General features: G+C 38.9%; 1 protein-coding gene across 9 annotated transcripts in view; it reads left to right on the forward strand.

The window, feature by feature from the left end:
• Nucleotides 1-13,825, forward strand: part of LOC122793060 (synuclein alpha interacting protein) — a 2,145,219-nt gene that overhangs the window by 1,841,336 nt on the left and 290,058 nt on the right. For all 9 annotated transcript variants that reach the window (XM_044060745.1, XM_044060746.1, XM_044060744.1 and 6 more), the window contains one exon: nucleotides 13,615-13,784. In XM_044060745.1, the coding sequence (XP_043916680.1) occupies nucleotides 13,615-13,784 (170 nt within the window). The remainder of the gene's footprint in view (nucleotides 1-13,614; nucleotides 13,785-13,825) is intronic.

Raw genomic sequence — 13,825 nt, forward strand, 5'->3', positions numbered from 1 at the left:
GTAAGTCCTTGCTGTTAAAGTCAGTATTTAACCTTTACAATCTTTTTTTCTTTTAAATTAAAAAAAAAAACAAAAAAAAATGGCAAAAATAAATAAAGTCAGCAAGCCACTTCTAGCCGATGGATGCCTTAAGCGGCCGTCTACTGATCAAGTATGTGTAAGGCTGACCATTTGTCAGATGTAAATTGTCATAATTTTTATTCTTCAGAGAATACATGTTTTTCTGTTAACCTTCTAACTGGATTAAAATAATACTGAAAATTATTCCTGATTTTTGGCCTTTGCCCCTTCATTGTGTTTGGCTTTGTCCCCATTTCTTGAGCAAATAAGTTGAGAGCTATATTACCAGGAGTTTCAATTGTGTTTTAAAATTATATTAACCAAAATATTCTGTGTCTTTTTCTTAACAGTTATGATCAGTTTGCAGTACATAATACACAGACACACACACATGCACACGCACGCACACACACAAACACACACAAACACACGCACACACACACACACACACACACACACAAAGACACGTTTGTAGTTTTATGGCTGTTTAATGAGTTGTCCAGTAGATTTGATTCCTGGAAATGAAACTAGAACACAGCAGGAAGTGACCTGGAATGCTGGTCAATAAAACTGCAGAACCAGTTGAAACTGGAGCTAATCAGCCACTTTAAATCCAGCACTGTGATTGTGGACTGCAGTTATATGTTCTATACATTCTGTCTGACTTACTTTATTATGCATTTCAATACAGAATGTTGGTCAGTGTTACTTTGCAAAGAGCTAAACTTGCATTAATACTGGAAAGGGTTTAAAATTAATCAATAACATGAAGATTGTCTTTGAACTAGTATTGCTTTTTGTTGCTTCTTTATGTTACCGGCTTTCATGACATTGTTATTGGTGTACTACAAGTCACATTGTAAGTACTTTTCGAGGATATTTTAAATTTACATTCAGTATAAAAATTCAAAAACTCCTGTGCATTATTAACTATACAGTAGGGACCTTTTGTCATTAGTTCATCCAATTTATTTAATGCATTCATATTGTATATACATTCTCTTTTTTCATTTAGTTTCCAACAGAGTTTTGTGTTTCACATTACTTAACTTAGCAACATATGCTGTTTTATCATGTCTACAGTATGTAACTTTTAGAACCATAATTTAGCACTGTCATGATATATCCGACAGAGGGCACTGCAGTGCAGTGGAGAGTGTTTCTGCCACACACCACCTAACTCTGCAGTTCAGGTCTTGACAAGGAGGAATGTGCATGTCTTCTATTTTCCCCCTGTAGGTTTTCATCAGGTCCTCTGAATTCTTCTGATATCTCAAAAGCATACATGAATTGTCAGTCCATCAAATTACCCATAATTGCAGGTGCTGTTTGCAAGTAGTGTCGTGTGCGCAGATAGACTGATGTCTTATAAAGGATTAGTTTTTTTCCCTTGGCCCCTCTGAATGCCTTGATAGGCTGCAGCTCCTCTGTGAGTCTGAAGTGAGTTTAGCAGGTAGTGTTGCGTAATGAGTAAATGAATGGCGGATCCACAGCATATTAGTTATGCAACTTAAAATAACTGTTATATGAAAGATTTCAAATAATATTACCAGTAATTGCTAAGTGCATTGACTTACAGTTTTAAACTACAATCCTGTCAGCAGAAGTTCTTTATAAATATGTGAATCTGGTGAAGAATACTAGTAAGGAAGCTCTGGGTTTGTGAAACATACAAACAGATGTTAGGAACAGCTCATATTCCTTTAGGAGGACTGATGATGACTTATTGAAATGCGCTCACAACACATCAGTTGTAGCAGAAAAAACATTTCCTAAAACAACAGCTGTTCATTGGACTAAAGCACCTCCTGACACACATAATTTAACTTTAAACAAATTCAGAAAGTCTCTTAAAAGTATATTAGTAATAGCTGCTAGTGTCATTGCTTTCATAATAAAAGTTAGAACACAGTCTCACTCTTCCAGTTTTGCTTTGTCTAATTCTGACTACTCCCAACACTAATTTCAGTTGATCCACGATGTGTATTTACATTGGTATCATTGTGTTATATATGTACAATTCTTTCTCCTGTGCCAGCCTGACTCATTTCACTTCTGATGTGTATACTGTAAATATTGATTTACACTAACAACCTATTTCCCATCCAGTTCCTAGTATCCTTACCTCCCTTTCTCATTCACTTCCAAGATCTGAGCATCACAAACTCTCCAGTTCCCTATTATAGTTACTAATATGTCCATACCTGTGACCCTACCCTTAACAGACTTTTGTCCAGCAATTAATCATTTCATTGAAATTCACTGGATTTTATGTCATCATCATAGATACTTTTGATGAACTGAACAGATAATTACTAGAGATCAGACTCCTGCATTTGTTGTTACTGTGTCTGAAATTCTAAAACTGTTATTATTCATTGAACAGGAACAGATGAGGCTCGCCACAGCAAATGTACAAAAATTCAAAAGACTTTAATGAAATATCACAAAACTGCAGTGGGTAGTAAGTGCTTTCACATTTAAATAACGCTTCCTCAGACTTTAACAACTGCAACATAACATCTAGTTCATTCAGATAGTGCTACCTTCAATTGTTAACCAGTCACAGACAAGGCACAATCTATAGCGTCATGAGTAGTATACATATAATTTCAATCTGTTTAAAACCTACTTCTGTAGTAAAAACACAGACTAACAACAATAAAACATCACATTGCTTACTCAATATATAGAGAAACATGATGTTTGTGTATTACATATAAAAATCTATCTAAAACCATATATTGTATATAATTTAACTACACATTAAAAACATTTAAAAACTTATAAGTGATGACCAATGTCTGTATGGCTAAACCAAAATAAAAAGACATTAAAACATTTTTGATTATGCATACTATCTAATGTGCATATGAACGTACTGCTAAAAAATGTTTTAATGCCACTTTCTCATTGAGCCCATGTCCCCCGTGAGCCTGAAGTCTTAATATCTATCTGTTCTCACTTTCCTCAGTCCAATTCTTCAAGTCACCTAATCTATCTGTCTTTCTCATTATTTCTAGAACACTGAATTTAAATTTGTGCATGGTACCTATACTTAGGACATGCCTAGCCAATGCATTGTGATCGTCCTCTTTATTTATCGCATATATATGCTCCCTGACACGTTCTCTAAGGCTCCTATTTGTGTTACCTATATAAAATGACCTGCATACCTTGCAAAAATACAGGTATATTAGGTCCCTAGACTTACAGTCTGCATATAGGTTGAGCCTATACTCATGTCCTGTGTCTGGGTGTACAAAACAATTATCTATTGGCATATATGTGCATTGATTACAACTTCTGCATGGAAAAGTACCATTCCTATTTGAATGAATCGTTTCTTTTGTATTATCTTCATAACACAATAATCTCTTCAAAGACTTTGAGTTCTTATATGTAAAATTGGGTCTCGATCCTACTATCTCCATTATTTTATCATCTGTAGTTAAAATTCCCCATTTTTTATTAATTACATCTTTAATCTTCCGATTCCTGTTGGAGTACGGGATTACTATTCTATTGTTCTTATCATGTTGTTCCTCATTACTAACTCTATTATTGCTTTCCCTGTTCTTGTAAAGAAAGGATTTACCTTTCACCCTTCTCATTGGAGTAGTTCCCTTATATATGTCTTCTACTTCCTTGTTACTATATCCTCTTTCTATAAAATTTTCAGCCAAAATGTTCTGTTTCATCTCATAACTATCATTACTGGTTGTGAGACGTGACACTCTGTGTCTGGCCCTTTACAATATTCTGATATATGTGCTGAGGATGCATACTACTACGATGTAATATGTTATTTCTCCAACAGGGTTTCCTATATATATATATATATATATATATATATATATATATATATATATTAGAATGTATTTCATTATCTTTCTTAACTATTTGTACATCTAAAAACTCTATCATTGTGTCGGAACTTTTACATTCAAATCTCAAAACTTCTGTGGTACCATTGATGTAATCAGTAAAATCACTTAATTCAGACTCATTCCCAGCCCACATAAAAAGATGTCATCCACAAAATGCTTATATAACTTAATGTGATTACTATATAAAACATTTTCCTTCACATAATTGCCCTCCCAATATGCTAACACCAAGTTAGCATATGAGTTGGCACAAGGAGTCCCCATGGCAACCCCTTTATTCTGTACGTAATATGTACTATTATATAAAAATACATTATTACTTAACACTAAATCAAGTAGTGATAAACTTCTAATAATCGAGTCCCTGGGGACCCCTTGTTGTATCAAAAAAAGTCTCACAAAGTCCATTCCTATATTATTTGGAATTGATGTAAATAAGGAAACAACATCTAAGGTGACAAGATGATCGTTGTTCACATCATCTACTGAAGATATGTAGTCCACATAACTTTCCAAGAACTCTCGAGTATCTTTTACTATAAAACTGGTCTTATCTATGACTGGTCTAAATTGCTTCTCAATATATAACGATGCAAGCTCTGTAAGCCATCCACCTCCTGAGACAATAGGCCTCATGGGTGGGTTTATTAGTATTTTATGTACTTTGGGAAGTCCCCTAAAAACAGGAACCACAGGCTTTTCAACTAAGAAATATTTATACAGGTCTCCATCGATTGTGTTACATAAAAACAAATCATATAATTCAGAATGCACATTCCTAATTAATCTATCTAGAGACATTGCATTTAGAACCTGATAAGTATCATTATCATTTAACATTGTCATCATTGTAATAGAATGCATTTCTAAATCTAACACAACTACAGCACCACCTTTATCAGCTTGTCTAATCACTATGCTATCATTATCTTGCAGTTGCTTAATGGCTTGATATTCCTCATACGTCAAATTATAAAAATTTGGTTTACTATTAAGATTATATAACTCAAATAGATCTCTTTCACAAGCCTTCTCAAAAGTATCAAGTGGTGGATACCCTTTGGGTATGAAGGTAGAAGGTTTAACAAACACATTTCTATCACCTACATCATTTTGTTCAAACAGCATTTTTAAATTCACTTTCCTGGTAAACATTTTAATGTCTAATAAAATATCAGTCACATCAACAGATTTAGAAGGTATAAACAAACGACCCTTGTTGAGTAAGGATCTTTCGCTGTCAGTTAAAGTATAACTAGAAATGTTTACACTAAGTCCTCGGTATGGGCTTGAGCACCTTCCTTTGGAACTCGTGTCTTTCCTCTGACATTTTTTTTTTCCTGGCTCGCCCCTGCGGAGACCAGCTGAGCCGGTCCAACTGTCGATTAGGTAGAGGAAAAGATAAAAACCCATTGTACCCTGCATCTTATTGGTCGAAGAAGATGTCACATTATGCATAATCTAATTCTCCTTCATCCTAACATCCATTATTGGCGATCGCAAATTATTAATGAGCCCCGAAGGGCCCTCTCCCGGATCTGAGGAAGTTCCTCCCTTTAACATGTCTTCACATTGTTTTACTGAAATCTCAGAAATAAATTGTTGTGATTACATCATCGCAATGGGCATAGCTGTGTTCACCATATTCTGCATCACCACAGTCTTAGCTTTCATACTGACTTTGTTCATAGCTTGATTAGTGTTCTCTCTAGGCCATGAGAACACTTGCCACTTCCGGAAATCATTAAAATCATGCTCCAACTTTCTTTTCTTATCTAATAACTGATGTTCATCGTGTTACCCTGCTGCAGTCATCACACTTGGGTTATCCTGCCATCAGGCAGTCCCGCAGTCGGCCAGAGTTCCAAAGTCTTGGTCCGGCGTCAGTTGCTGTCGCTTCCTCCCTGACGTCAGTGCACCAGGGGTATATAAGAGGCATCCAACGCCATTTTCTTCAGTCTTTCTTGCTGCGTGGTGCCCGAAGCAGAAGCAGTTCGCAAGTGCCGGTCGTCCGACACCTGAGAGTTTCGAATCGAATTTCAGTCCGAAGTCTTCAATAAAGCTAAGTACCCCATTGGGGAACCTTTTCTTGCCTCAGTCGGATGTCAGAAAAAGTTAAGAATTGCATTTCTTGTGGGAAGCAAATACCTCATAAGGACTTCCATTCTTATTGTATTCCTTGCCTAGGCCCAGACCACGACATCACAGGTTGTCGGTTTTGTGCTAGGTTTAATAAACGAACTATCAAACGCCGTTTTGACTTCGCACGACATTACTTTGGTAGGAAATTTAATTATGTCATGCCATCAGAGCAGCCGACGACCGGCATGCATAAGAAACGCAAGGATAAGGACAGGCAGCCTAGAACCAAGCCAGAATCTGAGGCCTCTGCTGGGCCTGTCGCCAGTTCTCCGGTTTTCAATGAGGCGCCTACGCAGCTCCTGACGACCGTGGAAATGGAACCCCAGACAGCTTCGGATTCCCAAGCGGAGTGTACTAGGCCATCGCAACCATCTTCATTAGGACCTTCCGACACCGGAGCAGAAGGTGATCCCAGTGCAGTAGAAATGCCTTCGGTTTCAGAAGGTGTCCTCAGACCAACTACACTCACCATTAAATCTTATGCTAAGCTAAAGACTCCATTAAAACCAAAAAAGACTGTACATCGGTCTCCTGTTCAAGGCCCCATGCCTAAGAAACAGATGCTTAAGGTGGCTGAAGATTTGATTACCCTAATCAGGGGTTCCCATCCCCCTCCTGATAAAAGGCCAAGACAAGAGGAGGATTATGCTTCCTCTGACCAGGTTTCTATTTCCTCAGATTCTTCTGAGGAACAGGATTACGCTTTTCCCCCTTATGAAGACTCTGATGCTGAAGACTTTATTCCCTCAGCATCTCCCCCTGAAGACTACTCCTTTGGGGAAACTTTACATACCATGAGGGAACATTTCCACTGGGAAGGCCAGGACTACTCTGATTCTAAGAAAAGGCTCCGAGAGTTTCTTTTACTACCCCAGCACAGACCACTTGCTATCCCTCCAGTTTTAGATATTGTGGATGATGTTTACTTATAGTCTAGCCTAAAACCAGACTCCCTACCTCCTGCTCCAGCCAAACCAGACAGATACTACAGAGTACCTGACACACACAAATTCCTTTATAAAAGCCCTCTGGCTGACCCAGAAACAATTTCCCAGGGTCCCAAATGGCCTAAAGCTTCTATGGCTAAAAATCATGTACCCTCTGAAAGGAATTCCAGAGCCCTAGATAGATGGGGAAAGAAGATGTACACCTCAGCTACTCTGGCTATGAGAGCATTAAATTGCCAGTTTCACATGCTGAAGTATCAGCAATTCCTAATGTCTCAATTAAAACAAAAACTGAGCACACATTCTGAACAGGCTGAATTCAAGGAAATGCAGGATCTGTTGCATGCAGCTGAACAGGTGGGCAAACATACTTTACAATGTGGATTTGATTCATTGGAAGCTTCCTTTTAGAGCAGCTGCTACTGGGTCTGTCATATGCAGACATGCTTGGTTAAAAGAACAAACCCTACCTGATCATGTTAAAGCAAAATTATTGGATGCACCTTTACAGCAGGATGTCTTATTTGGTGTCAAAGCAGAAGAGGTTTTAAAGAAAATGAAGGATAAGGCAAAGTCTCTGCAGACGGTCAAGGATTTTTTACAGGTACAACCCCCTCGTTTCAGCAGAAATTGGCCAACAAAAAACTGGTCCTTTCCAGCTTCTGACAAACCACAGAGGGGTAAATACAGACGCCCAAGAGGCAGAGGTCAGTCACAAGGCCCTTACAAACCTCGCCAATGGGGTGCCGCAACCCAGAAAGGAGGTGAAGACAGGCCCCAAGCTAGCAGAAGACAAACACAATGACTCAACCCTCCAACTACCAAGCAAATCTCTCTTGGCAGCTCCCTTGGGAGGAAAATTCCATTGTGTAATTTTTTCCATGCAGAAGTTGTAATCAATGCACATATATGTCAAGAGATAATTGTTTTGTACACCCAGACACAGGACATGAGTATAGGCTCAACCCATATGCAGACTGTAGGTCTAGGGATCTAATATACCTGGCTTTTTGCCAGGTATGCAGGTCACTTTATATAGGTAAGACAAATAGAAGCCTTAGAGAACGTGTCAGGGAGCATATATTTGTGATAAATAAAGAGGACGATCGCAATGCATTGGCTAGGCATGTCCTAAGTATAGGTACCATGCACAAATTAAAATTCAGTGTTCTAGAAATAATGAGAAAGACAGCTAGATTAGGTTACTTGAAGAATCGAACTGAGGAAAGTGAGAACAGATAGACATTAAGACTTCAGGCTCATGGAGGACATGGGCTCAATGAGAAAGTGGCATTAAAATCTTTTTTAGCAGCACGTTCATATGCACATTAGATAGTGTGCATAATCAAAAATGTTTTAATGTCTTTCTATTTTGGTTTAGCCATAGAGACATTGGTCATCACTTATAAGTTTTTAAATGTTTTTAATGTGTAGTTAAATTATATACAATATATGGTTTTAGATAGATTTGTATATGTAATACACAAACATCATGTTTCTCTTTATATTGAGAAGCAATGTGATGTTTTTTTGTTGTTAGTCTGTGTTTTTACTACAGAAGTAGGTTTTAAACAGATTGTAATTATATATATATTACTCATGACGCTATAGATTGTGCCTTGTCTGTGACTGGTTAACAATTGAAGGTAGCACTATCTGAATGAACTAGATGTGCTGTTGCAGTTGTTAAAGTCTGAGGAGGCGTTATTTAAACGTGAAAGCGTTTACTACCCACTGCAGTATTGTGATATTTCATTAAAGTCTTTTGGATTTTTATACATTTGCTGTGGCGAGCCTCATCTGTTCCTGTTCATATAAGTATTTGTTCTGACGAGTCTCCTTATCCAGGACTGTTTAGTTTTTTGACTGTTATTATTCATTTATTGAATTACAGTAGACAGGAGCGGCCTTGGTTCAACTGGTGCCCTAGGCAAAAGGGCTCCACGGCGCCCCCGCCACACCATCTGGTGCCCCCATCCTGGCCTACCTACACCAAATAAATACTGGAAAAGTGCCCCTGCTACAGCGGCGCCCTAGGTGGCCACCTAGTTGGCTTATGCCTAAGGCCGGCTATGACAGTAGACTCCCTGTATCTGGCCTGTCTTTAACCAGCCATCAATTTTCTGCTGTAGCCCTAGCAAAAGACAACATAGAAGAACAACACTTCTGCCTCTCCTGGCCTAAATAATGAGAGACATTTGAGTTTTAAACTCATATTCATTAGAAAAATGCATACTAACACAAATCCTGTTATTCTAGCTGATTTATAACTTATAAATGCTATTTTTTTATGCTTTTTCTGATTTTCAACCAAAAGGCTATTATTTATTATTAAATGTATCCTAGTTTTTTTACAATCATTGTATACCTTTTGGCCTTGGTCATGAATGAAAAGGGTCACTGGCCAGTGTGTTTACCTGGTTAACAAATGTTAATGATAGGGCAGGAGAGGATTGGAGTGAATGGCCTATGCCAGCTCACCCATTCTGGGTAGGGGGATGCAACTTGGCTCACTGCAGTAGCACTGCATGCAGGAGTGCTGGTGTATTATAGGAAGCAAGTAGAGCCTAGTATGCCCTCTCTACAAACAGTGTGCCTCTTGGTTGGGAGGTTGTGCATGCACTGAAGAATGCTTCCATCTCCCAAGTGTAGCAGTCACAGAGCTGACAAGCTGCCGACTGATTGGTGATAGGGGTGTCCTCAAGATCTGCAATTTGGCCTGTTCCCTAACAACCAACTCTTACCTCCATTGGGAAATGGATGGACAAGAGGACTGTCACTATGGTGAAGGAAAGCATGAGTCAGTTGGATTAAGGAAGGGAAGCCATTGGGCTGACCCTGCAGACTAGCAAGAAAATTTTAAAATAAAACTAAATTAAAATAAATAAATAAAAGGTGCTGCATGGCTAGAACAGAAAAATATATAGGAATGGTGGAAAACATTTAATAGTTAATAATGGATTACAGAATGGATTATTTTTCATGACATGTATCAGAGTATAATTGTTTGTGTGGTAGGTATATTTCAAAAGAACAAAAAGATGTTACCTGAGACCAGTCATATCTTTCAAGGATTAAACTGCTGTCATTAGAAGAACAAAAATAATGTGGAAAAATATTTAAAAGTTATTACTGAGAATGTCAAAGTAGTCTGAAAACGTTAAATGTATGAACCTTAACATTGCAATAGTCATAAAGAGGCAAGTACTGTTTTTGCATGGCTGTATCAGACTGAACAAAAGTGAATATTTATTAGTTGTGTTTATGTTTCCAAGATGCCATTTGCCACCCAACTTTGTTTGGAGAGAGTGTGGGCTCTTATAAAAGTGTCCCTTAGTAATGATGTATATTGAATTGTATGTTCATGCGTATACCCATATTCTTTGTTACTTAATTACTTGTGTGCAACAACCACAGCCATACCAGTAGATATGTGGTAAATATAGCTGTGTATGTGTGTTTTTGTATACATACATACATACATATATGCACACACACATGGTATATATTTGTATTTTATAAATATATAATGCATGTACAAGTATGTATGCATGTGTTGTTTGCGTAATATGGTTGCATGCAAGACAATGTCAATCTGTCTTTGCAGACCTAATCCCAGGTCAGGTCTACCTCCAATTTCTGTAACTGAAAGCCATGGCTTTGATACCTTGTCTCTTAAAACTGTCATAAAGCTTCTTCTCATTCTTTTTTCCCTCTGTGTTTGTCACCCAGTCTGTCTAATTAGTGGTATCTGCTGATGAACATTCAGGAGATAAGGATATTGGAAAAACAGCCTTAGGAATATACATATTTAAGGGCAAGCCACTAAAATGTCATTCTCCTGCAACTTGTTTGTAAATGATTGATGCTTCTTGATGTCAGTAGCATAGTAAGGGTGAGGGAAGGGGGCAATTGCCCAAGGTGCAAAATCTTACAGGGTGCAATCAAAAGTTCCTGCATTTAACCGAAATTCTGGTACAAGTTCTTTGTTTTTTTTTTGCTCTTTGAGTTGAAGAGCTGGGATGGGGTCAGTGTGTAGATGTGTAGAAGCCAATCACTACAAAAGTCCCTGTCATTTGAAGAGCTGAGGGAGAGTTTGATTTCACTACTGTAAGAATCCGAGAGCAATTTGCACCAATTGTCTTTCTACAATAAAAGATGAAGACTTTTTTTGCTCTTCACTTCTTGAAGAGCAGAGGGTGTATGGCACTGTTCTGGTGACTAGCACTGACGGTGTATGGCACTGTTCTGGTGACTGGCACTTACAGTGTATGGCACTGTTCTGGTGACTGGCACTAATGGTGTATGGCACTGTTCTGGTGACTGGCACTGGGCGCCAGCTACAGACCTACTCAAAGCAGTGGAGTCACCACTTTAGCTAAGGCATTTGACCTGGTGATTGACAGTATGATGGCTCGCTGGATTTGAAACAACAGTTTAATTGTGAAATTTGCAGCATATGGCCAGCTTTACCCCCTCCCATAATGAAGACGGCTTGGTATCTTGTGAATTTGAGCTTCCAATACATCTGGAAATTTAAAGAACTTATTTATTTTTGTCACACTTTGCCCATGCTGTCTACTGATCATAAGCCCCTCCTGGCCAATAGGCCCATTTGTCCCATCACTAGGAGCGGCTGTCATTAAGGCAGCTATCTAAGGTAATTAGCATTTTTTCCTGCAGGCCTTCATGCCCTTGCACACTTGGAAGTGCAAGGAAAGGGAGGATGCAATGGGTTGTCTGCAGCTGATATATCCTCACTTCCAAATGGGACATAGCCATCAAGCAGTCATGCTTACCAACACCAATGCATGGGAGGTGGTTTCCCTGTCTCCAGCAGGAAGACATCACTTATGCTGTGTATCTCCCTGAGTGCATACTATCCTCTCCACCCTCTTGAAGAGGTGAGTGACTCAACCCCTTCATTATTCTTCATATTTATCATTGTTGCATTAGCCTTAGCTATATGTGCTGTATCCTGCATAGGATTTAACGACTGGCCAGCTCCCAAAGCTTAAGGGCACCTTCTATGCACCAGAGCATCGATTAACCCAAGATGAACTGACTAAAAAGACAGGTGTGTGTGCCAAGCCCTTCAGAGCTTTCCTGCCACTGAAGAGTACGCTCCTCTGAGCACTTGAGGCTTGACAGTTGGCTTGTGCTGTTCCTTTGCTGACAGATAAGTTCCCTTTGGCAAAAAAACTTCCATTAAAAAAAAAAATTATTTGTTTATTAATCCCTTCCTATTCACTAATAGATTAGGTTCATAGATTAGTACTAGACCAATTGCCCTTGTGAGCCATTTTAAGCCTAGACAATTATCCCTTGTGAGATTCAAACCCTGCACCTTGTGTTTGTAAGGCAAACACCTTAACCATTAAGCCACCATCCCAACGACCCTCCCTTTAAATCAGATATACCTGTTTGCTGAATCTGTTCTAAGCTGTAGAGAGACTGATCTACTACAATACTGGGAAAAGATGCGTTTATTCTCAGTTAACTTCACTTTTCATTTAATATCTCTAATCTGTACAACTGTTTTTCCCACCCACCCCCACCCAGTTCTTGTGGCAGACTTAAGTCTTGGTGGCTTTGAGTTGCCCGCCTCCGGTATAGAGAGGATACTGGACACTGCCCCCCCCCCCCCAAGTCACATTACATCAGTTCATTCTACTGTTTATAGTGAGAACATGGCAAAGGCCCACCCCTTTAGCTTCTGAATATCGAATTCTCTCTCTTCACTTTCTACACAAAAAAAAAAAAAAACACACTGTTTCCTGCAACTAGTGTAGTCCAGATACAAATTTTCTGTATCCAGGACAGTTTGTAAGCTTCTGAGCAGTGCCAAAAAGTATGCTCTTCAATTTTTCCCTTAGATCTGCTAGTTTTCTCCTCTCCTCAGCCATGTCCTCTGCAGCTGTTGGGGTCCCCTCAGTGGCAAGGGAGAGACACGCCTGTCTGTCCTTGGAGAGGGAACAGGAAAGATTTCCCTGGGGAAACTGCTGCTTGTATTAATAACACTGTTGGAACATTTTTCCTGTCAAAAGCAAACAGAAAAACTAAACATGTATGTACTACTCTTCAAATTTCCTTAGGCAGGAGTAATTTACTGGGTCTGATTGAGGGTTTAATCCAGGTTATTGATCCTTTTGGTAAGATGGTTTCTGCCAAAAAAGTAGAGGGATATAACTACATTGCTACGGCTATTGTAGCAGTGATCATTTGAACGTCTGCTGTTGTTATACATTTACTTATCCGCTGTACTTTCCTTCCCCTCCTTGTCTTGCTCCTCTAGTGCTGAGGCACTAGTCAAACCCCCATTGTCTGGGTCACTGTCAGGGCTACTTCTCTTTGCACCATGGAGCCAGGCATCAGTCACTGTTTGTAGTGAAGTCAATGTATAACCATTATTTAGCCATTATTTACAAATGTATGACTTGGCATGAGTTAGTTTCTATAGGATTTGTTATAGCAGGTATTAAAACTACATGCAGATTATTCGAATGTTAAACAGGTGATGTTTGCTGCAAATAGTAAAGTATACTGATGTATCATTTTCTCGCCTTTTGTTATAGACCCTGGTCGAGTATGGAGCCAATGTCACCATTCAGAACCAAGCTGGAGAAAAGCCATCTCAGACTGCTGAGCATCATGGACACACTATGTGTTCACGGTACTTGGTGGTTGTAGAAACCTGCATGTCCTTAGCATCGCAAGTAGTGAAGTTAACTAAGCAACTAAAAGAGTGAGTTGTGGTGTTTTCATATATAAGATAAATGGTCTGCA

This window comes from Protopterus annectens, chromosome 2.part0 (assembly GCF_019279795.1).
Source record: "Protopterus annectens isolate FY-2018-M chromosome 2.part0, PAN1.0, whole genome shotgun sequence".
Classification (NCBI taxonomy): domain Eukaryota; kingdom Metazoa; phylum Chordata; order Ceratodontiformes; family Protopteridae; genus Protopterus; species Protopterus annectens.